The 23,529-nt window shown below is 41.8% G+C and overlaps 1 protein-coding gene, 1 long non-coding RNA gene and 1 pseudogene across 4 annotated transcripts in view; 1 reads left to right on the top strand and 2 right to left on the bottom strand.

The window, feature by feature from the left end:
• Positions 1 to 1,606: 1,606 nt before the first annotated feature.
• On the bottom strand, positions 1,607 to 6,159 carry LOC149744560 (uncharacterized; annotated as a pseudogene).
• Positions 2,169 to 23,300, top strand: LOC111180974 (uncharacterized). Its single transcript, XM_022585912.3, is given in 5 exon segments — positions 2,169 to 2,306; positions 10,422 to 10,511; positions 15,182 to 15,308; positions 19,199 to 21,531; positions 21,533 to 23,300. Coding segments are annotated over 4 exon segments (2,559 nt in total). The 5' UTR covers positions 2,169 to 2,306; positions 10,422 to 10,439; the 3' UTR covers positions 21,560 to 23,300.
• The window catches only part of LOC111181045 (uncharacterized), a 108,193-nt gene continuing 96,205 nt past the window's right edge, over positions 11,542 to 23,529 (bottom strand). For all 3 annotated transcript variants that reach the window (XR_016390826.1, XR_016390828.1, XR_016390830.1), the window contains one exon: positions 11,542 to 22,078. This is a non-coding gene — a long non-coding RNA (uncharacterized LOC111181045). The remainder of the gene's footprint in view (positions 22,079 to 23,529) is intronic.

Genomic DNA, 23,529 nt, shown 5'->3' with positions numbered 1-23,529 from the left:
TATATTTTATAGGCTCTTTTATCCACACTTGACAGAACTTTTCGAAATAAAAAAACAAAGAGCTAAAATATATTACAATTTGAATATAGAAAGTGAAACTTTCTAATTACCCTCATAATGAACATATAGTCAGTTTGAAATTACATTGTTTATTATATACTTAACTATAATTTCATAAATAAGTTTTTCTGAAAGATATTTAAAGGTAACTCACAAAAGTGTGGAATAGGATTTCCCTGGCGGTCCAGTGGTTAAGACTCCACACTTCCAGTGCAGGGGGCTTGGGTTTGATCCCTTGTCAGGGAACTAAGATCCCACATACCCTTGGGAGTGGCCAAAAATTAAAACAACAACAACAACAAAACAAGTGTGGAATAGAGCAGGTATTTTAATGAATAATGCAGTTTTTTTTTTTTTAAGATTTATTTATTTAATTTATTTTTGGCTGCGTCCGGTCTTAGTTGCAGCACTCGGGATCTTCGTTGAGGCTTGCAGGATATTTCATCGCGGCGCGCGGGCTCTTTGGTGCAGCACGCAGGCATCCCTCTAGCTGTGACGTGTGGGTTGTTTTCTCTTCTCTAGTTGTGGTGCGAAGGCTCCAGGGCGTGTGGCCTCTGTAGTTTGTGGCACGCAGGCTCTCTAGTTGAAGTGCACCAGCTCAGTAGTTGTGGCGCGTGGGCTTAGTTGCCCCGCGGCAAGTGGGATCTTAGATCCCTGACCAGGGATCGAATCGGCGTCCCCTGCCTTGTAAGGCGGATTCTTTACCACTGGACCACCAAGGAAGTACCAATAATGCAGTTCTAATAATATATATATATATATATATATATATATTGTCTTTTTATTGCATGTATTTGAGATGATGGGATACTCACTAGCCTTATTTTGGTAATTATTTCAATATATGTAAGAACATTATGCTGTACAACTTAAACTTATACAGTGATGTATGTCAAGTACATCTCAATAAAACTGGGGGAGGAGGGGGGGTGGTTTTAAAAGGCAAATAAAACATTTTAGCCGAAAGAAAGAACAATGCAATTTATAACAATTTAAAAAAATGTATTGCTTTTCCAGAACAATTGTTAGTGAGGAGCATTATCACATGCCTTACTTCTCCAGTCTCAGACCCCAGGTTTTGTACCTGAGTCTCTGGAACTGAGCAGAGTTTTGAGTTTGGTCTCCTGGCTGAATGAGGAATAGAAACGGAAGAGCGCTTCTGTAGGATGTCAGTATGAAATGGAACGTTCTACCTAGGAAGAATTTTGTATTTCTCATTCTAGTTTGTAATACAGAGACAAACCTAGCTTTTGTTTCCTCAAACTGCTTCAGTTAATTCTAACTGCAGGAAATGTTCCCAGATCCAACCACTGCCCTACAGCTACCACTCGGAGACCCACATTCCCAACCTCTGAATTGCTTGAGCCTCTGGAACGCGGCATGCGAGCAAACTGCTGGGAAAAACAGCTTTTTATTGAAGCCGTTTCAACTTGTTAGGAGGAAACGTTAGTTTTACGACATCAGTGGCTCACACAGCTGGAAAGCTTTTACCATAAAACTTCTAGATGATAGTTGTAAGGTCGGATCTTAACAAACGGCACCGCGAAACAGAGGAAAGCTTCAAGTGAGCTTTATTAGGGAGCGCTCCCGGGCGACGTTCGTTGGTCCGAGAGAAAGGGGCCAGAGAAGTCGCGCCCGGTTCTGGATGAAGGTGATTTTTATTGGGGTAAAAGCAGAAGGCGGCTTGCAAGGGGAGGGGGTGGTTTGCTATACAGGGTAATTCCTTATTTGGTGAGGATACAGCAGGGCCAGGTGTCGGTTGGCCTGTTGTGGGGCGTAAGCCCCACTTCCCGTCAGCCACATTGTTTTCTGGGCAGGAAGTTAGAGTCTCTTGTTGATTCCCAGAACAGGTGAGGTCGTTATGTCCCGATGTCTCTCCTACCTCATACTGGTCGATGTTTTCTCTTACCCCCCGGGCCAACGGACCTTACAATAGTAACTTAAAATCGGCACTTTCAAAGCGCCGGGAAGTAACATACCTCAGCCCCTTACTACGCCCCTGCCGATCTCCGCGAGGTTGTGAGCTCCCTTGCCCCGCCCTTCGCGGTCGCGCTCCACTCTTTCACGTCCCTGGAAGCCCTGCCTCTAACTCTGCGCGTGCGCAGTTTCTTAACGGAACCGGAAGCCGAGAGCTCGGCGTGGAGCTCGCGCTCCGTTAGGTAAGTTTCTCCTTTCTAGTGTGAATTTGTGCTGCGTGGTCCACCATACACCACCCTCAGCGTCTTGGGAGTCACGCGCTGCAGTAGGTAAGTTTCTCCTTTCTAGTGTGAATCTGTGCTGCGTGGTCCACCATACCTCACCCTCCGCGTTTTGGGAGTCACTATGGACTTAAAATGCCGGCACCTGGCCTTCGCCCCCAGTAAATCCAGACGTCGCCGTCACAGGTCTGGTGTTTTCCTTTGCGTTTGAAATCGCTCTGAGGTGGGTCCTGGAGCCCTTGGCTTTTCTGCCTTAGGTCCAGGTAGACCCCGCCTTTCGCTTCTTTTTCCTTCATAAAGCCCTTTACTGCCTCCGCCCTCCCCCGGTAAGGCCCTCTTCCGCGAGGTGGATTCGCGGCTGCGCAGCCTCGCCCTCTCGGACCCTGGAGGGCAGCGCCGGTCGCCCTGCTCCCGGAGAGCTCGCGTCCTCTCCCGGGTCCCGGGATTCTGGAGAGCCCGCCCCCCTCCTGAGACCCCCTTCCTCCCTCCCAGCCCCTCTGTCCTCGCGTCTCCTCAGGCCGGTCCTTCTGCTCCGTAGGCCTCTCCTTCATAGTCAGGCCTTCCCCTCACCCCGTGTAGGGGGAGGTGACCTGGCCAGCCGTGTGACACCCAATGTTCTTCGGTCTCCCCGCTGGAAAATGTGTTTTTCCGGTAGGCGGGTATCTTATTCAGTCGCCATCCTTGTAAATACGTGGGCGAGGGGGACCAGGAGAAGCTGAGACAGAGAGCGACTGAGAGAGCAATAGAAAAACCGAGATGAGAAAAGAATGAGGGAGAACCAATAGAGACGTAGAGGATTGGCTTAGGGACTTGTAAAGAGACAATAAGATGAAAGAGACTAAACCTTGCAAGTAACAGGTGGATAAAGTAAAGAAGTGAATTATACAGAGGGATTGCCACAGATTAGAGGAAAACAGAGGGGCCCTGATTCAGCGGTAGCAAGGGAGGCAACAGTGATGAGGCCCTTCACACAGAGAGCGGGGGCAGAGGGTATATGAGGTGGGACCATGGCCTTCAGAGCATCAAGGTGCTGGGAGAGAGAACAGCAGAGGAAGAAAGAACAACACCAAGGAACCATAGCCACGTGGGGTGCCAGAGAGTGAGGAGGGAGGGAGTGTATCACGGACAGAAGGGATGTAACCCGGAGGGCAGAGAGGGAGCAGAGGTGGGGGAAGAAAGCATCAAGGGGGGGAACAGGTTGCAGAGTCGGGCAGGCCAGGTGTGAGGGAGGAAATAGAGAGGAGGGCAGGAACAGCAGGAGAGCAGAGGGGAGCAAAAGGAGAGACACAGACCGAGATGATATAGGGAGACGAATAAACAGAATGAAATGGAAACACCTAGTAGTGCAGGTAGAGCGGAAACTGGATCCAGGTGGGGTGGTGGTGAGTTGTTTGGATGTGGATGATTAAGCTGTGATGTATGATCTGTGGTTTCAGAATGTAGTAAATTTAAAATTTGTTTGCTTAAATTATACAGATGAGCGTGAGAATTGGAAAACTTCCTTATAAGGTTTGTGCATTTTGCAGTTACTTGTATCAGAAGATAACTTCCATCTCCAGTCCCTATTCAGCCAGGGGGCAGTGACTTGACTCAAGACAGCTGTGGGTCACCCCCTTTCCTTTTCCTGGCATGAGAGCACAGGGGAGAGAAGTGGGGCAAGAAATGACTGACTCTGTTACTGCATGGTGCCTCTTTTTTTTTTTTTTGCGGTATGCGGGCGTCTCACCGCTGTGGCCTCTCCCACCGCGGAGCACAGGCTCCGGACGCGCAGGCCCAGCAGCCATGGCTCACGGGCCCAACCGCTCCCTGGCATGTGGGATCCTCCCAGACCGGGGCACGAACCTGCGTCCCCTGTATCGGCAGGCGGACTCTCAACCACTGCGCCACCAGGGAAGCCCCATGGTGCCTCTTTTTTTTTTTTTTTTTTTTTCATGGTGCCTCTTTGAAGGAACATTAAAAGTGAGTTTTTTTCTAATGGATTCACTTTTTTCTCTTTCCTTTTTCATTTTTTTTACATTTAATTCTTTTTATAACTTGGAATAAATCTTGGTGCATTAAGTTTCTACTTGTCTGTAAGTAATTATAAACTTCTGAAATAAGCTTTGCTGGTTTTGTATAATCAACTCATGTGATTCTTTTCTAAATATGATATATTCTTAGTTTTTTTAACTTTCACACCAGAATTTTTTTAAAATTCACAAAATATTTCTTTTTAAAATGTGTTTAAGGTTTGTTTGAGGCCTGCCTCCTGTCTCCTCTTTATCTTGTGTATTGGAAAAATTCTTTGGTAACTATTAAATAATTTTAGACTGTTATGATGAGTTAAGATGATGTTAAGATGTCAATTGTCTTTTATATTAACAGTCAAAACCTAGTTTAACCAGTTAGTCTAATATTCAGTTTTTTTCCATTGTATTTGATCTGTTAAGATAGCGAGCTGTGAAGTGATAGGGAGATGCTTCCCTCAGGTCCCTCTTGTCTGTTCTCTACAGATATTGAAGGATTGGGTATAGTGACTTGGAACCTTCTTCCATCAGTGCTCCTCTATTCATGATGAAGTTTGCTCAGAGCTGATTTCTAACCTGACTCTTAACAATGTTTTCTTCACCAGTGGTATATTTTTGCAAATCTGCATGTTTAAAAGATTTTACTGCAGTCTTCTGGAAAAGAAGAATTAAATGCTTGGTACCAGATCAGACCTTGAAACAGAAGGTTCCTTTGCTGAGGCAAATGAAAGATGGTCCTGGTGTTTTAGGTTGGAAGGATGATAAGGACAAACTCTGCCCACTGGCCCTTCTGGATCCCACTTCAGAATTCAGTTCCGCCTAATTCTGTTCACTCAACCTGGACTTTCTCATACGTGTCTCCCCTCTGGGCCTCAGGGAGCCCACTTGTAACATGGAGATGAGAGACTAGACCAGAAACTCTCAGCCTGGGTAACTCTGAGCCCTGAAATGATTGGCCAAATTGTGTCTGTGTGTGGCAGTTCTTTTTAGAGAGGAGTGTCCAGTTCTATTTAGAATTTTGAATGGGTCCCTGTCTTCCCAGAATGAAAAACAAAAGCAAAATGCTAGAATGGAGACAAGAACATAGGGTCAGAGGGGAAGTGACCATAGTCAGATGTATTTTTCTGCGTTAAGTGTAAATTTGAAGAGTTTATATCAATTCTGGCACTCAGACCTTCACTGGCTCTTATTTGTCCTCAGGACAAAATCCGAACTCCTCACTGTTGCTACACACCCCTGTAACATCCTCAGGGCCCCGCTAGTGTCTCCTGCCTCATCGTGGGATCTGGCCCTTTTCCCATGGTTCACTTTACCCCAAAAGTTCCCAAACACCAAAACCGTTTCTCTCTCAAATCTTAGTTCCCATTCTTACCTTCTGCCTTTAAATCCCAGTGGCTCAGGCCCTTTGTGCTCCTTCAGGATTAGGCTCAGAGAGGTATCTCCATCCCTTCCCGACAATCTCTGTCACGTTGACCAGGTTTTATTGCCTCTGTATCAATCAACATCATCAGAAATGCCATTTTCTTTTCTTTTTTTTTGAATTTTGTTTTATTTATGTATTTCTTATACAGCAGGTTCTTATTAGTTATCAATTTTATATATATTAGTGTATATATGTCAATCCCAGTCTCCCAATTCATCCCACCCCCCCTCCCTCCCAAGAAATGCCATTTTCTATTGGTTTGGGGTCTTTATTGTGTTTCCTCCATTGAAGGAGTACAGTTTCTCTTCCTTCCGGGATAGCTGCAGCATCTCCCTCTGGGGATGTGTTTAGATGCTAAGACTGTGGGTTGGGCTAAATAATCCTCAGGGAAGACCAGGTGAACAGGGTAGGTGATAAGGATGGTTCCCATGTTTGTTTTGAATATTTCAACTGTAATTGATCCTTACCCCATGTGGCTACTTAATAACTCAAGAACCAAAAGATGTAGGGAGTCCTAAAAAGCCTTACAGAATTGGTGTCCTCGTGCAGTGTCCTGAGGTGTCCCCATGTTTAGTGTGCTGTGTGACTGCTCCGCTGTAGCCCCCAGTGTTCCAGGCTGTGCACATCCAGGGACCAGTCGCCACCTTGGACAGGAGCTTTGCCTTTCAGCAGTTCATCTGCTCAGAATCACGGGTAATGATTTCTGTGTGTGTAAGCACACACACGCTTAGTGTGCTAAGTGGGGGCAGAAGTCTAGAGCCTAATGGGCATGAAGGAGCGCCCCCTCAGACAGCTAGGGTATTTTTTAAATTGCCTGTGAGTGTGGAGAACAGGAGACAAGAATCCTGGGGGCCAATTTTTGACCTTCATACTGAAGGTCAAGTGAATGCCCAGTGTTCTTTGGGAGGTAGCTTGTGAATATTCCTGTTGCGACTCCTTTGCTGAGCAGTCCTTATGCCTTTTAGCCCTGTTTTCCCATGAGTGCATGGAGAAGAGGCAGAAAAATGGGGAATTAGAAGGGAGCCTATAGTGGTCTGCAGGAGGGATATGGCAGCAAGTGGGAGCTTCAAGATGAGCCCAATGAATGGTATTTGCATTTGTCCCTTGTGGGGTGTGTGGAACTGCTGGCAAAGGGTGTTTCAGTTCTGGCTGGGGCACCTGGAATTGGGTTTATGGGTAGTTGTGGGGTGCATTGCATGGTTTGCAGTGCCATAGTGTCTTAGCTCAGGTTCCCTGGGACCTAGCTGCTGACACTGAGGTTTACATGCATTGGTTTAATTGGGTATTTCATGATCCTACCTGAGGAGGAATGAAGACAGTGGATTTAGGCAAAGAGAAACATTTTCCTCCATTGTGGTTAAAAAAAGTGTGGCCTGAGCTGAGTGCACAGGGATCTTTGGGTGCAGGAAGATGGGTGCCTTGTCCTTAGGTGATGATGACTCAAGAGGGTGCCCCACAGCATCTATTCCACAGGTGACTTGGGTGTTATGGAGGTTAAGAATCATTATGCAGTTTTTAGAGTAGTAATATAGGGAAAATTGCAGAGATCATTTGCCCACTGTCACAGGATGGATTCAGGATACTTCAGTGTTATTTAGTATTTGGGATTGCAAATGAAGAAAGTTTCAGATCCACTGTGAAAGATACAAAAGAGAATTTGGAATGTTTTCCTGGTAGATGTTGGGTTTGTTACCTAACCAAACTTGGGTCCCCTTGCTTGCGTGCAATGAAGCCAATCTATTGACACCAGGTTGTGGTGAAGGAAAGTGCAGCGTTTATTGTAGGGTGCCAAGCAAGGAGTCCAGGTAGCTTGTGCTTAAAAGGCCTGAACTCCCTGAAGGCTTTCTGGGAACTTTTTTTTTTTTTTTTAAGCCCTGAGGAGGGGCTGTGCCCTTTTATTTATTTATTTATTGTTTAATTTATTAAATTTATTTTACTTTTTGCTGTGTTGGGTCTTTGTTGCTGTGTGCGGGCTTTTCTCTGGTTGCGGCGAGCAGTGGCTACTCTTCATTGTGGCACGTGGGCTTCTCATTGCAGTGACTTCTCTTGTTGCAGAGCACGGGCTCTAGGTGCACGGGCATCAGTAATTGTGGCTCATGGGCTCAGTAGTTGTGGTTCACAGGCTCTAGAGCACAGGCTCAGTAGTTGTGGTGCACGGGCTTAGTTGCTCTGCAGCATGTGGGATCTTCCCGGACCAGGGCTCAAACCTGTGTCCCCTGTATTGGCAGGCAGATTCTTTTTTTTTGTTAAATCTTTATTTATTTATTTGGTTGTGCTGGGTCTTTTATTGCTGCATGAGGGATCTAGTTCCCTGACCAGGGATTGAACCTGGATCCCCTGCATTGGGAGCACAGAGTCTTAACCTCTGGACCACCAGGGAAGTCCGAGGCAGGAGGAGTCTTAACCACTGCGCCACCAGGGAAGCCCCAAAGACTTTTAAAGACAGGATGAGGGAGGGCCATTGTGGGGTGCGTGGTCAGCTTGTGGACATTCTTCTGATGGCTTGGTGAGGTAACTGGGAGTCAACATCATCAAACTTCTGGTTCCAACCAGTCTGGGGTCTACGTCCTTATGGGCAGCAGACAGTTAACTTTCTTCACCTGGTGGGGGTTTCAGTATCTGCAAAACAGCTCAAAGGACAGGGCTCAGAATGTTATCTATAGTCCTTGAGGAGGAACTAAAGGTCCTTGATGTTGTTTAATGGCTAAAGTATTCTTATTTTGTCTTGCTTGACTGTTTTCCTTTCTTTCTGCATTTTCTCACTTCTATGATTAAATTTTTTCTTTGACTAAAGTTTTCTACAGACAAAAGGCAGGGAGAGAGAGCATTGAGGGGGGGGGGCTCTGTTCTGGGAAGTTCCCATAGGGTCCTTCTTGGTTACAGGTTCTCATTGGGGCATGTGCATCCTTGGAAACATCTTTCTTTTATATATAGCTTTATGAGATCAGTGTTTGGTCTGTGGCCACTGTGAATAAAAATATGGTGTTTTGTGTCTGGTGGTTCCTTGGGTGTCTCATATGTATTTTGCCATCAGGCATGATTTATTAGAGTTTGGAACGTTTTCTGGTATTTTATAGCAGGATGAGTGAATATGGGTCATATGGAGACTGTGTTGGATTTATGAGATTTTGTAAGTTTACTTGAGCCCAGAAGGGAAATTATGAGTAGTAAGCTTCAAATGGCAGAACATGTTCATTAGAGAGATTCTGGTAGGTATGTATCTGTGGGCACAACTTGAGAAGGACCATTAAGTTCTTTGATGTAGGAAAGATTGTTCCAAGAATCAGAGTACCAGCAACACCACAGTGATCTGCTTTCCAGAGGCACATCCTTGGGAAAATGTAGCTGCTACCTTCTTGCTCCCAGGCCAGTATTGGTTCTTCTACGGTCCTCTCCCTACCTGTCTCAACAAAACACATGCACGCACACACGGTATAGAGAACAGGGAGCCCTTATGCTTTGTTGGTGGGAATGTAATTGGTTCAGCTCTTAGTGAAAGCGATATGGAGTTTCCTATAAATTAAACAAAGAACAGGCACACAATTTGTGAAACCCACCTGTGACTAGATATCCAAAGGAAACAAAATCATTCCAGTGAAGGAAATATTTGCACTCCAGTGAGCATTGTTGCATTATTCCCAACAGTCTAGATGTAGAAAGAACCAAAATGTCTGTTGACAAATGAGTGTATATAGAAATTTATATCAGCCATAAATTATTATTATGACATTCTGGCATTACTGTTATTATTTCTGACATAATTTCGGTTGAAGAAGACACACATTTTTTATGGAAACTAGAAATGTCAAACTCATAGAACCATAGAGTATAAAGGTTGTTATGAGGACTTGGGTGGTAGGGCAGTTGGGGAGATGTTGGCCAAAGGTTACAAATAGTTCAGTTGTGAAGTGAATAAGTACAGCATGGACATCTAATGTACAGTATGCTGACTGTAGTTAATACTGTGTTACTATATAGTTGGAATTTGCTGAGAGAGTAAAACTTAAATGTTCTCACCACGCAGACACACTTGGGTAATTGTGAGTTGATGGAAGGGTAAATTACTTTATTGTGATAATTATTACACAGTGTATACATCTGTAAGATAATCACATTGTGTGCCTCACATGTACAGCATTGTTATTTATCACCTATACCTCAGTAAAGCTGCAAAAGAAAACTAAAGTGCTAGGTGTGCTGGGCTTGCCTGCTCTGAGTGGTGCTCAACCCAGGCTTCACATTAGATCGCTGAGGCGTTTTGTATATACATGTTTTGTACCCTCTGACCAGAGATTTCCCTTCATATAGTTGGTATGTGGTCCAACCTCAATAGTATTTAAAGTGTCCGAGGTGATTCCATTCTGTATCCATCACTGAGCATCGTTATTTTGAGTCCCCCCATTCCTGAGGGCTGAGATCTGGGCTGAGGGTGAGGGCTCTGCTCTGCGTGGGGATGGATCAGGGCTGGTCTGTGACCTGCGGGGGATCGTCGGGTCCAGCTGAGGTGCCCGCTGCTGCCGGGTACGTGAGGGCCTCACCAGGAGGGGAGCGAGATCTGAAGAAAGTGTGGGGAAACTCCTGTGTTGGTCTCTGTGTGGGAGTTTACTGTCCTGAGCCCCTCCTGGGACAGTGGGCAGCGGACTGTCTGTTCCACATGGAGAGATCTTCCTTGTGTTTATGGTTGTGGTACAGGAATGGGGTCTTTTGATTCTAAGCATGTTTTCATCTTTCAAGATTGTCCTCTGAAGACTCATGTTGCCTGAGGAAGAAGCCCGGAAGAGGAGGGAGAGGAAAGAAAAGGAGTCAGGAATGGCTGTTTCTCAGGTAAAGTCATATTTTCATTTGATTCTCAGTCTGTTCTTTCTGAAATGCCCTTCTTTGGACTCCGCTAATCTTGTCTGACTCTGAAGTATCCTGGTTGACACTTGTACTTTCACAGTCATCAAGAGCCTTCCCGCAGTCCCTGTCAGCTCCACTTAGATTTCATTTCCCTATGACAGAGTGATCTGGACGAGGAGAGCCAATGGTTTCCACTGGGCATAGTCCTGGGCAGGATTGGAGATGTGGTGTCAGAGCTGTTGGGCAGCAGGAATTGTTCTGGGGTCCCATGTGGATGCAGTGTCCGCTCTCTATAAACCAGGATAAAGAAGCTGCATGTAGGAGGGTGGGAGGGAGACACAAGAGGGAGGAGATATGGGGATATATGTATATGTATAGCTGATTCACTTTGTTATAAAATAGAAACTAACACACCATTGTAAAGCAATTATACTCCAATAAAGATGTTATTAAAAAAAAAGCTGCATGTAGAAGTCAGGTCTTAAAATGCACAATACCTGGTAAAATCTGGATATCAGACCAATTAGGAGAAATTTGTTCTGGCTTTTTCTAAGGCAATTGAAACTAAATGTAGCTGACTTCAAAATCTTAATAATAGGGGATGGAAATGGTCAGTTCAGAGACAGACGTCAGTGGTAGAATGTGTTTTAGTCCATCATCGAATTTAAACTATGAAATCAGCCTAAATCTCTGACAGTTGGAAATTCTTTAAATCACTTTCACACCTCCATTCCTCAGAAATTGTCTTTTCATTCTTTGGATTGCATCCTTTGACACACAGTTTCTACCTTTGATGCAGGCAGTGTTCCAGCTTCATTCTTTTGTTAGTAGATATCTAGTTTCTTAGCACCATTTGTTATTGAGACTCTCCTTTCCCTGTTGTACAGTCTTGGCATCCATGTCAATACATTTTGCATATATACCAAGGAGTATTTCTGGTATTCTTATCTCCTCCATTGTTTTATGTATCTGCGTTTCTGACAGTACAACATCATCTTGATTACTCTGTAATATGTTTTTGTTTTTTCTTTTGCGGTACACGGGCCTCTCACTGTTGTGGCCTCTTCCGCTGCAGAGCACAGGCTCCGGACGCGCAGGCCCAGCGGCCATGGCTCACGGGCCCAGCTGCTCCGCGGCACGTGGGATCCTCCCAGACCGGGGCACGAACCCGTGTCCCCTGCATCGGCAGGCGGATTCCCAACCACTGCGCCACCAGGGAAGCCCTGTAATATGTTTTGAAATCTAAAAATGATGGCCTCCATCTTCTTTTCCAAGAGTATTTTGGCTCTTGGGGTCCCTTGAGATTCCCTATGAATTTTAGCATTATTTTTTCTATGACTGCAAAAATTGCCATTGAAATTTTAATAGGGATTCTATTGCATTTATAGAACACTTTGGGTAATACTGTCATTTTAAGATTCATAAGTCTTCCAGTCCATGAGTACAGGGCATCTTTTAATTTATATGTATCTCCATGGATTTCTTTTAGCAACGTTTAGCAGTGTTCAGTGTACGAGTCTTTTACCTCCTTAGCTAAGTATTCTATCCCTTTTGATGCTATAGTAAATAGCATTGTTTTCTAATATTTTTTGATATTGTTCATTGGGTATAGAAATGCAACTGATTTTTCTGTGCTGATGTTTTTGTTTGTTATTTGTTTTTTTTTGCCGTACGCGGGCCTCTCACCATTGTGGCCTCTCCCATTGTGGAGCACAGGCTCCAGACGCACAGGCTCAGCGGCGATGGCTCACGGGCCCAGCCGCTCCGCGGCATGTGGGATCCTCCCGGACCGGGGCACGAACCCGTGTCCCCTGCATCGGCAGGCAGACTCTCAACCACTGCGCCACAAGGGAAGCCCTGTGCTGATGTTTTTATGCTGCAACTTCTGTAAAGTTTTCTTTTGAAGTAGTCGTTTTTTTGTGGAATCTTTTTGTTTTGTATATATAAAACCTTGTCACCTGCAAAAAAACAATTTTAACTTCTTTTTCAATTTTCATATCTTTGATTTCTTTGTCTTGTCTAATGGCTCTAGCTAGGACGTTCAGTACTTTCTTGAACAGCAGTGTAGACATCTTTTCCCTTTTTAAAAATATTTTATTTTATTTTATTTTTTTGGCCATGCTGTGTGCCATACAGGATCTTAGTTCCCCTTCCAGAGATCGAACTCATGCCCCCTGCAGTGGAAGCATGCAATATTAACCACTGGACCGCCAGGGAGGTCCTGCTTTTCCCTCTTTCATTGTAAGCATTTAACATTGTAGACCTTTTTTTTTAGGCCGTGCCATGCAGCACGTGGGATCTTAGTTCCCTGTCAAGGGATCGAACCCACACCCCCTACAATGGAAGCACAATCTTAACCACCAAAGTGCCAGGGAAGTCCTTGACTTCTGTTTTAATACAGCTTTGACTGCATGTTATAAATTTTAGTATGTTGCGTTTTTATTCTCATTCAAATATTTTTAAAATTTCCTTGTGATTTCTTCTTTGACCCGTTGCTTCTTTAAGAATGGGCTGTTTAATTTCCTCATTTGGGGGATTTTCCTGTTTTCCTTCTGCTCTTTATTTCTAGTATCTTTTCATTGTGGTTGGAGAAGATACATTTTATGATCTCAACCTTCTTAAATGTGTTAAGATTTGTTTTGTGGCCTAAGGTGTGGTCTTTCCTGGAAAATGTTTCATGTGTGCTCTAGAAGGATGTGTTTTCTACTGTCATTGGGTGGAGTGTTCTGTACATGTCTTAGGTACAGTTGTCCTATATTGTTGTTTAAGGCCTCTGTTTCCTTATTGATCTTCTTTTTGTTTCTATCTGTAGGTAAAACTAGGGTGTTGAAGTCTCATACTGATATTGTGCTGCTGTCTACTTCTCTCTTTATTTCTATTAACGTTTACTTCATTCTGGGGGGAGCTCTAATGTTATACGTATTTATAATTTTTATATCTTCTTGGTGATTTGTACCTTATATCATTATATAATAGCCTTTGTTTCATGTCAGTTTTTGTCTTTGTTTTGTATGGTATAATATAGTCACCTGTGCTCTCTTTAGGACGGATTATCTTTTTCCATCCTTTAACTTTTTGCCTGTGCATCTCCTCAGATTTGTGAACGTTAACTGTTCCAACTCTCTGACTCATTTTCTCTGTTTTTCTCACTCTTGTTCTCTGTTTTTCCTGTTATTTCTTCTAGTTGCCTCTACTCAGGCACATCGTACCGTGGCAAAAGGCAGGAGACCTAGTCAGCCCCCTTCACTCCAGGGTAGTTACAGAGAAACGCATCAAGTGTTTTCTTTTGATTATGGTGTATGGTGAAATGTTCTAGTTAACTCTGTTTTATATTTATTAATACCTTCATATGTCAATTTTAGTGGATAAAATTGTATTTATATTTTTGAATATAGGTATCTAGTGAGATCAGAGTTCAAGTATCCTATGTTTTCATGTTAGTACCATTTACTGTAGCTGATACGTTTTCATTGTCCCAAAGATGCTGAAATTCACTTGAATAAAATTGATGATGAAAAAAATGATGCAAAAATATGTCCAGAGACAACTCTCATTTCAGTTAATTGTGTGTTTACATATTTATGCAAGAGTTTATGAATGTTCAAGTGCATGGTTTGATAAAGGACATCATGATTTTATTACTGCGTAAAATATCTTTTTCAGTTGAAATGATATCTTAAATATATTCCATGGCCTTGAATTTTTTCTACACTCTCCTGTTAATGTTTTTTGTTTTCTCTTTCAATTTTTAAATGTTTTTTGGCCACACTGCTCGGCTTGCAGGGTATTAGTTCCATGACCAGGGATTGAACTTGGGTGCTTGGTAATTAAAGTGCAGAGTCCTAACCACTGGACTGCCAAGGAATTCCCTTAATGGTTTAAATAGTAATAATATTACTAACATTTTATGTACATTTTTGTGTGTGCCCACATCTGTAGCGACCTTTCAAGGTTTCTCCAGGAATTCTCTGTCAGTGTACTTTCACTGGTCTTTCTGTTACTAAATTTTCTGCTTCTTTAGCTTCAATTGCAGAGCCCAGCCACCTTAGTTCATATGCTTGCTCTGTCATTTCTTAGCTTCCTAACCTCAGTTGAGTTGCTCAGGCTGTCTCTGACAGTTTTCTCCTCTGTAAGATGGGAACAGATCTTACTGTAAAGAGCTGTTAGGTTGATAACAAGCTCACATCTATAAAGCCTTTAGAGTAGTTTTTTGCATATAGGAAGTATTCAACCACTGTTAGTCATTGCTGCTGTCGTCATCATTATAATTTAAGATTTTGACTTTTTTTAAAGCCACTGTGGACTTAAGACATCACTCATTCTATAGCTCATCCAGATATTGAGCATCACTCAGTATGTAAAACATAATATGTAATACTTCCGCATAGACAATCCATTCTTGAATTTTATTTGTATGTATCTCATATATTTTCCACAAAAATGAAAACTCCACATTAATTGGAAGATATCATAATCTCATGAAAAAGCATAAGAAATTAAAATTAGAGACTGATAATTTGCTCCAAATACCTTTACGTGGATTTGTCAGAAAACGTACTTCAACTGAATTCATCCTTACCCCTCTCTTGTTGTCATTTTGTGTGCAAATAAGAACTCTCCTCAGGACCCCTTGGTGAAATGTATTTTCATTTCAGGAACAGTTGACATTCAAGGATATTGACATAGAATTCTCTCAGGAGGAGTGGGAATGCCTGGAACCCGCTCAGCAAGCCTTGTACAGGGACGTGATGTTGGAGACCTACAGGAACCTGCTCTCCCTAGGTGAGGATAACATCCCTCTAGAAGTAGGGATCTTCCCTTGGTATCTTTGCATTTCCTTTGTGTGCCTCATTTGAGCTGGTTTTCCTTGACTGATATGAAATCCCTGTTGACTCAGATGTGAAACGCTTCATGATATGGCATCAGGAGTATAAACCTACCTCTTCTTACGATGATCTGCGCACTTCATGATGCATCAGGGGTTGTTCCAGAGCTCATGTAGTTACGGCAAGCTTTTGATATACCCACTTTCCTATTTTCTACCCATGGGCTTTTGATTATGGAGTTCTAGGAAAAGAAGTATGTTTCTGCATATTATACTGTTCCCTGTGTATTCAGAAGGAGGCAAGTAGTGGATGAATTTTTGAAATATTTTTCTAGACCCATTGGTAACGTCCTCCATCCTCTGGTGAACAAAGAACTAAGTTTCTGGAAAATCCACAGCTAATCATGTTTCTTTGTTCTTAACTGGAGGAATTTCTGTTTCTCATCTGAATATTTTACCCAGTTTGTAGCAAGAGAAAGAGCCCTAGGCTGTAGATAGTGAGGTGAGTGCCTTTGGGGTTGTATCAAAGTTTGAATATAGGTCAGATCTCAGAAGGGCTGAGGGGAAGCCTCATTATTACAGTAGTGTTTGAGAAACTCTGAACACTCCTGTTGGAGAGTTCTATGAGAGTACCAATGTTTGTTTATTATTATGAACTCTCAGAGGGAAGTTTTTCTTCTCCATAACTCCATAACTCCATAACTTATCACTCTTTCAACATGTAAAATGCATTCTTTCACCCTGCAGTGGTGCTGCAGCTCCTACAGAGACAAAGGCAAAGTCTTTATCATGATCTACAGCACTCTGTATCTGGCTCCCGTGAACTGGTTGTTGCTTGACTTTGAGGAGTGTGAGGCGGGCTGTTTTTTGTTTCTCTTTTAAATAGTAGCACATTTTATTAGTGTCATTTATTGATGTCTGTGTGTTGTGTTGGCAGCAGGGGGAAAAACGGTCAGCTTTCTCATGCGTTGAATATGACGGTAAAATTTCCTCAGTGTGCTCCGGCTGGCTAAGGGTGGCCTGTGGTGAAAGTTGAAAGCTAGTTCCCATTCCTGGAACATGCCCAGCATGGGCTAGGAGGCGCTTTGTGGAGGGAGGAATCCATCCCCTCCCTGGCACTCGTATCTTGCCTAGGGATGTTCAGCAGAAAAGTTGCCAGTCCGGGCTGGCAGCGGCCCTGAGCAGAGAAATGCCCACCAGGAGGGTCAAGACCAGGCCGTGAGTCTGGCAGGCTGGAAGTGAGTCCCTGCTGCCCAGTGATCCCAAAGCCTCCCGCTCAATTGAGTGCCAGTTGTCCGAAGCGAGCTGTTTTATTGGGGTTTCTGTCCCCCTCATCTCTCCCTCAGGGCATGATTTTATTGGAAGCTCAGTTCTCAGTCCATATAGATAAGAGCTGATGCCTCCAGACTCAATACCTGAACCTTTCCCAGTTCCGTCCACATTTGATGTTTTTAGGATACGTAATCAGAAGATGGGAGACACTGGCTGCTCTCTTACTCCATCTGGCACCTCAGAACCTGCATGGAGCTGTCTCAGGCCCTGTCTGCTTATTTAGATCTCTCAGCCATTTCTTGTGTTCTGCTTTTGCCACAAACTGCAGGATGTGTGTAACAGCCAGTTTGAATGGATCGTATGTAACTTTTACTTAGGAAAACTGTAAAGATAATGGACAGAGAGATCCTTTTTTTAATCCCCAATCTTTCATGAGGTGAATATGTGAATGTTTCAGGGTTTTACTTTGGCATCTGTGGGTAAAGCTCATGGTTCCGTCTGAAGGTCCTATAGAATCGGACACACATATCTTGCGTTTTTTCCCCTCGTGTACTGCGCTACCTAGTTGGGAACTGTGTACTCTTCCTGATTTGCTACTCCTCTAAGTTTGTATGATTGTGCCTCTGTAGCTCCGCTTTTGAAATACATCGTCCAAGGCTCTGAAATTTTTCTAGTTTGTTTGCTGTGATAATCCACCCTTAGTTAATGGACAACTTCTGATGGACTCTCTATGGAGTGGGTTTACTGGGTAACAGAAAATTCTTACAGAGAATACTTTTCCTCATATCTTGTAACATTTTCCTGCTACACACAGAATCACCACTTCAGGCTATTTAGTGGAGAGTTCAGCATGTTCCAGGTTACCATCAGAGCCTGGCCGATTAGCCTTTCCACATTCTTTTTTCTGCTTTTGTGGAGTGACACAAAGGCGTGTCTCAAGGGCACTGTGACAGTGTTTCGTATATGCTAATGACCATTCCCTTTCAGCCTCAGTTAAATGGCATAGGGATTTCTCCTAAGAAAAGTGTCCAAGTTCACATCCCCATATTTGTGACACTGTCGAGTAAATTGTTGTTGATGCCATATTTTTCGTTACCTGTGTGTGCACCATCGTTCATTCTACGTCTACACCTAATTTTGAAGCATCTTAATGAGAGAGCTTATGAGGTGGAGTGACACCTCCAGTGATGAACCAGAAACCATTTCTAGGAGGGATGCCTGAACAACATTTTTAGTTACACAGCTCACGTCTTCTTGCATCTCCCTTGAAGTTTTCTTTTTAAACTCTTGGAATTTTCTGTGATATTTTGTAATTTATACTGCTTGTCTGGGTAGTCATGCTTAAGTGATGTTGTCTTAGTCTGTAGGTCTAGGTTCAAATCCTGTTTCTCTCACTACTTTCTGTGTCAGTTGGGATCATGTACAGAAAACTGTGAGTCTTCTGTCCTAATTTGAAAAATTGTGGTAAGTTTCTTCAAGCCATTTAAGGGAAATTATTACTGTTAGATGCCTTAGAATAGTGCACGTTTTTAGTAAAGACTCAAAAGGTAATTTTGTATATCAAGATATAGTAATAGTGTGTCATGTTTATTGACGTCCCTTTGCATTTTATATCGTATGCTGCTTTTGTTTGTTTTGCAATTTGTCTCAACGATGTCGTTTCTGACCGTAGTTAATAAATTTACCACTTGCTCACTCTTTATTATGTATATTGTGGAGCCAATGAGCTGGATGTTAAAGGGCACTTCATAGGTTGGGAATTGCTCCATTAATTGGTTGTAAATATAAATGGAGAATATTTTATTCATAAATATCTAATTTTGATTTACAGATGATTGGCTTTTAGATGTTTTATGCTTTTTCATGGATACATAGTTTTATAGGAGGTACTGAGAAAAATATTTTGCTTTTTAAAAAGTTGTTTTATCAAATTCTTCATTTTCTCTATGCTATATTTGTTTCCCAATTCTATCTGCAACTCATTTAGATTATTCATTAATATGCTAGTTTTCTTTTTTCCTTTTATTTTGGCCATGCTGCACAGCTTGTGGGATCTTAGTTCCCTGACCAGGGATTGAACCTGGGCCCTCTGTAGTGAAAGTGCGGCGTCCTAACCACAGGTCCGCCAGGGAATTCCTGCTAGTTTTCTATTACTGACTGTTACAACATATTGTCTGCTATTTAGCAATTATTTATGAATAATAGGTATGCAGAATATACGCATAGTGTAATGTATTTTTCTCCTCAGCTATGAGACAGCAGTATGTTTACTGTGAATTGGTGTGTGCTTATACATCATGGTGGAAATATACACTTTCTTTGATAGCTAACAGAAGTTATTCCTATGTGAGTATTTTTGGCATACGTTGTTTGAAAGTACAGTACCCTAAATTTAATCACTTTTTCTTTAGTGAAGAATCATTCCTTTTGTGTTCCTAAAAACTTGAAGATCTTTGTTGGAAAGTTAATAACTTTGGTATAAGTGTTAGTTTTGCTGTAATATCAGGTATTTAACATGAAGCATTTATTTATGAATTAAAATGAATAGGCTACTTATGGTTCTTTTATCTTCTAGACATCTCTCCGACACACGTGATCAAGAAATTACAACTAAAAGTAAACACTGGTAGAGGAGAAGTATTACAAACAGTGATGTTGGGAAGACATGAAAGGAATAAAGTGAAACGTTTTAACCTCAGGGGAATCCAGGAAAATATATCTGACTTTGAGTCTCAGCAGAGAGATGAGGTAAGAAATTACAAAGGAACTCCTATGTCCCATAATGAAAATCCTACTGATAAGAGAGATGGACTTGGTAGGAGTGTTGCAGGAATTAAGCCTATTGAAAATAGGCTTGCATCAGGCTTTCGGGATGAATTGCATATATTTAAAAGTGAACAAAAAATTGGTGAATTTAATCAAGCTGACAAGAATATCAACAGTAGTGCCTCATTTTCACCACCTCAGACAGTTTCTCCTGTCGTCCAAACAAGCATTTCTGATACAAATGGGAATGATTTTGTGCATCCTTCAGTACTGACACAAGACCAGAGGGCACACAGGGAACAACCTTACAAATGTATTGAGTCTGGCAAAACCTTTCATCAGGTCTCAAACCGCACTCGACATCAGATCATCCATACAGAAGAAAAATTACATAATTGTGATGTATGTGGCAAAGTTTTTAGTCGAAATTCAGACCTTGCAGTTCATCAGAGAAATCATACTGGAGAGAAATCTTACAAACATAACGTGTGTGGCAAAACCCTTGATCATGGCTCACACATCACTGGACATCAGGTAATCCATACAGAAGAGAAGTTTTATAAATGTGACATATGTGAAAAAGTCTTTAGTCACAAATCATACCTTGCAGTTCATCAGAGAATTCATACTGTAGAGAAACCTTACAAATGTAATGTGTGTGATAAAGTATTTAATCACAACTCGAATCGTAGAAGACATCAGTTAATCCATACAGGAGCAAAACCATATAAATGTGATGTATGTGGCAGAGTCTTTAATCGAAATTCAATCCTTGCACTTCATCAGAGAATTCATACTGGAGAGAAACCTTACAAATGTAACGAGTGTGGGAAGGTCTTTAGTCGGAAAGGAACCCTTGCAAGTCATCGGAGAATTCACACTGGAGAGAAACCTTACAAATGTAATGAGTGTGGTAAAACCTTTTATCACAGCTCAATCCTCAGTCGACATCAGATAATCCATAAAGGAGTGAAATTACATAAATGTGATGTGTGTGGCAAAGTTTATAGTCGAAATTCAAATCTTGCAGTTCATCAGAGAACTCATACTGGAGAGAAGCCTTACAAATGTAATGAGTGTGGCCAGGTCTTTAGTCAGAAAGCAGCGCTTGCATGTCATCAGGCAATTCATACTGGAGAGGACCCTTACAAATGTAATGTGTGTGGCAAAATCTTTCATCATAGCTCGAACCTCAGGAAACATCAGGTAATTCATAAAGGAGGAAAATTATATAAATGTGATGTGTGTGGCAGAGTCTTTAGTCTAAGTTCATACCTTGCAAAACATCATAGAATTCATTCTGGAGAGAAGCCTTACAAATGTAATGACTGTGGTAAGGCCTTTCGTAAAAAAGCAGTCCTTGCAGTTCATCAGAGAATTCATACTGGAGAGGAACCTTACAAATGTGATGAGTGTGGCAAAGTCTTTAGTAAAAAATCATCGCTTGCTAGCCATCAGGTAATTCATACTGGAGAGAAATGTTACAAATGTAATGAGTGTGGCAAAACCTTTCATCAGAGCTCAACCCTCACTCGACATCAGATAATCCATACAGGAGAGAAATTATATAAATGTGATGTATGTGACAAAGTTTATAGTCGAAATTCAGACCTTGCAATTCATCAGAGAGATCATATTGGAGAGAAACCTTACGTATGTAATGAGTGTGGCAAGACTTTTAATTACAGATCGAAACTCAGTAGACATCAGTTAATCCACACAGAAGAGAAGTTATATAAGTGTGATGTATGTGGCAGAGTCTTTAGTCAAAATTCATATCTTGCAAGACATCAGAGGATTCATACTGGAGAGAAACCTTACAAATGTAATGAGTGTGGCAAAAGCTTTAATGATAAGTCAGCCCTCAGGCGACATCAGGTGATCCATACCGGAGCAAAACCATATAAATGTGATTTTTGTGCCAAAGGCTTTTGTCGTAATTCACACCTTGTAGGTCATAAGAGAATTCATACTCGAGAGAGACCGTATAAATGTAATGTCTGTGGCAAGGTCTTTACTCAAAATTCACACCTCAGGATTCATCACAGGATTCATACTGGAGAGAAACCTTACAAATGTAATGAGTGTGGCAAGGTATTTAGTCAAAATCCAACCCTTGCAAAGCATCAGAGAATACATACTGGAAAAAAAACCTTATAAATGTAATTAATGTGGTAAGGTCTTTAGTCAAAATTCACTGCTTGCAACTCATTGTAGAATACATGCTGTAGAGAAACCTTTCAAAAATATTGAGTGCTGAAAATCCTTCACTCAGATTTCAACCCTCACTACACATTAGGTAATAAATACAGAGGGGAAACCATATTAATGTAATATAGGTGGGAAGGACTTCCTTGAAAATTGACACTTTAAGTTCATGGGAGATTCATAGTGGTAGAAATCATGCAAATGTCTTCAGTGTGGCAAAGCCTTACCTATGATTGGATAATCCATGCTAGACAGAAATCATAGAAATGTAATGAGTGTCTCAAAGTCTTTAGTCAGAATTCATACCTTAATATCCACCGAAGAATTTATACTGGAGAGAAATCTTTCAAATATAATGCGTGGCATATCCTTCAGTTTACTTTCAGTCCTACCTTACCATCAGGTAATCCATACTGGTGAGAGACTTTAAGTGAGGGTTTTAGCAGGTGTCCACATGTTACGCTTCATTGGAAAAATCACGCTGGAAAGAATCAGATAAACGTATTTAGTATGACCAGGCCTTTCGAGAAGAAATTCATTCACCAAAGAATTCATTCTGGAGACTACCTCACAAATGCCATGAATGGGAAAAACCTTTACTCAGGGCTCACGTCTCACCAGTCATCAGATAATCTATACTGGACAGGACATTCCAGATGTAATGAATGTGTCAAAGCTTTTGTGTTGTGCCTTAAACTGAGTGTTCACCAAATACTTCATACTTGAACATTCAGTGAGTATTGCAAGGCTTCAAATTATTGCTCATTCATCACTAGATATCAAAATACTTATCCTGGAAGGAAACCACACAAATGTAATGTGTGTGGCAAGAAATGTAAAGGTTTTCATCAAGTATCAACACCTTTGGTGTAATGATATGGAAACTTTTTGAGCCCTTCTGACAACAGACTGTATCAGAGAATCCGTACTAGAAACAAATGTCTTTAGTTCTTTGAGAGTAATCTGAGATATTGCATACAACAGAATAATTACAAGTCACGTATGGTAAAACGTATGACATGATGTGTATGACAGGAAGAAGGACATGTGTGGAAATGGCCCGTTATCTTCAGTGTATAAATATTTATTTGTCTTTTCTTGAAAAGGCTATGTTGTTCTTAATGCCTTTCAACCTGAAGTTTGAAGTCTGTTCATTTTATGCCTTAACTACAGGACTTTCAGAATGGTCTCTGGGAAAGAGTCAATAAGATGAGGGGGCTGGTAAAAGTGGGACCCGTTATTATCAAATTCAGTAGCGTGTGAATTAGCATTAGTTGGGGGGTGGCAGTGAATAGTGTAAAACTGACATGACTAATCATGCTTACTATGTTCAGGCCCTTCTGTAGGTAGGCCATTACAGGTTACAGCACAGAATGGTCTGCCAACTGGCCGTGAACAGAGCAGAAGGGACATTAAGGAAGGAGAGTGACAGGTTCCTAGGGGCTGATTATGTGGTAGAAACAGTACAAAGGAAAAGCTGATCACTTTTTGCAATGAATGGGAATAGCTGTTGTATATATGTATGTTTAATGAAAAATTAGCTTTCTTCTTGGAACTTGAAAGAGCAGTTAGCGTGAGAGAAAAACAGTATGTGCATGTGTATGATTTACATTTGACTGTTGCCATTACATTTTGCTTTGGTTTAATTCTGAATCAATTAAAATAGGTGTTCTTTAATTAATAAAATCAATCATTTTTCTTAACCTTGGATGAATCATGTTTCTTCCACCAACACAGTTTTATTCCACCTTAATACTTTATAACAGAAGCTAGCATTGCATCATTAGGCTCTCAGGGTTGAAAGAATCTGTAAAAATTTCTTTCCCTGATGGAATCAAACAACATACAATTTATGGATTATATATTCATAATTTGTATCTGATTTATTCTCTGCAAACTCTGCTCCAGAATATTTATGCGGCTATAGTGAAA

Source organism: Delphinapterus leucas, chromosome 20 (genome assembly GCF_059928025.1).
Source record: "Delphinapterus leucas isolate spDelLeu-1000000601 "Yukka" chromosome 20, BTC_Dleu_Yukka2, whole genome shotgun sequence".
Lineage (NCBI taxonomy): Eukaryota > Metazoa > Chordata > Mammalia > Artiodactyla > Monodontidae > Delphinapterus > Delphinapterus leucas.
Note: the sequence above shows the minus strand (reverse complement) of the source record. Positions and strands in the feature narration are given on the sequence as shown.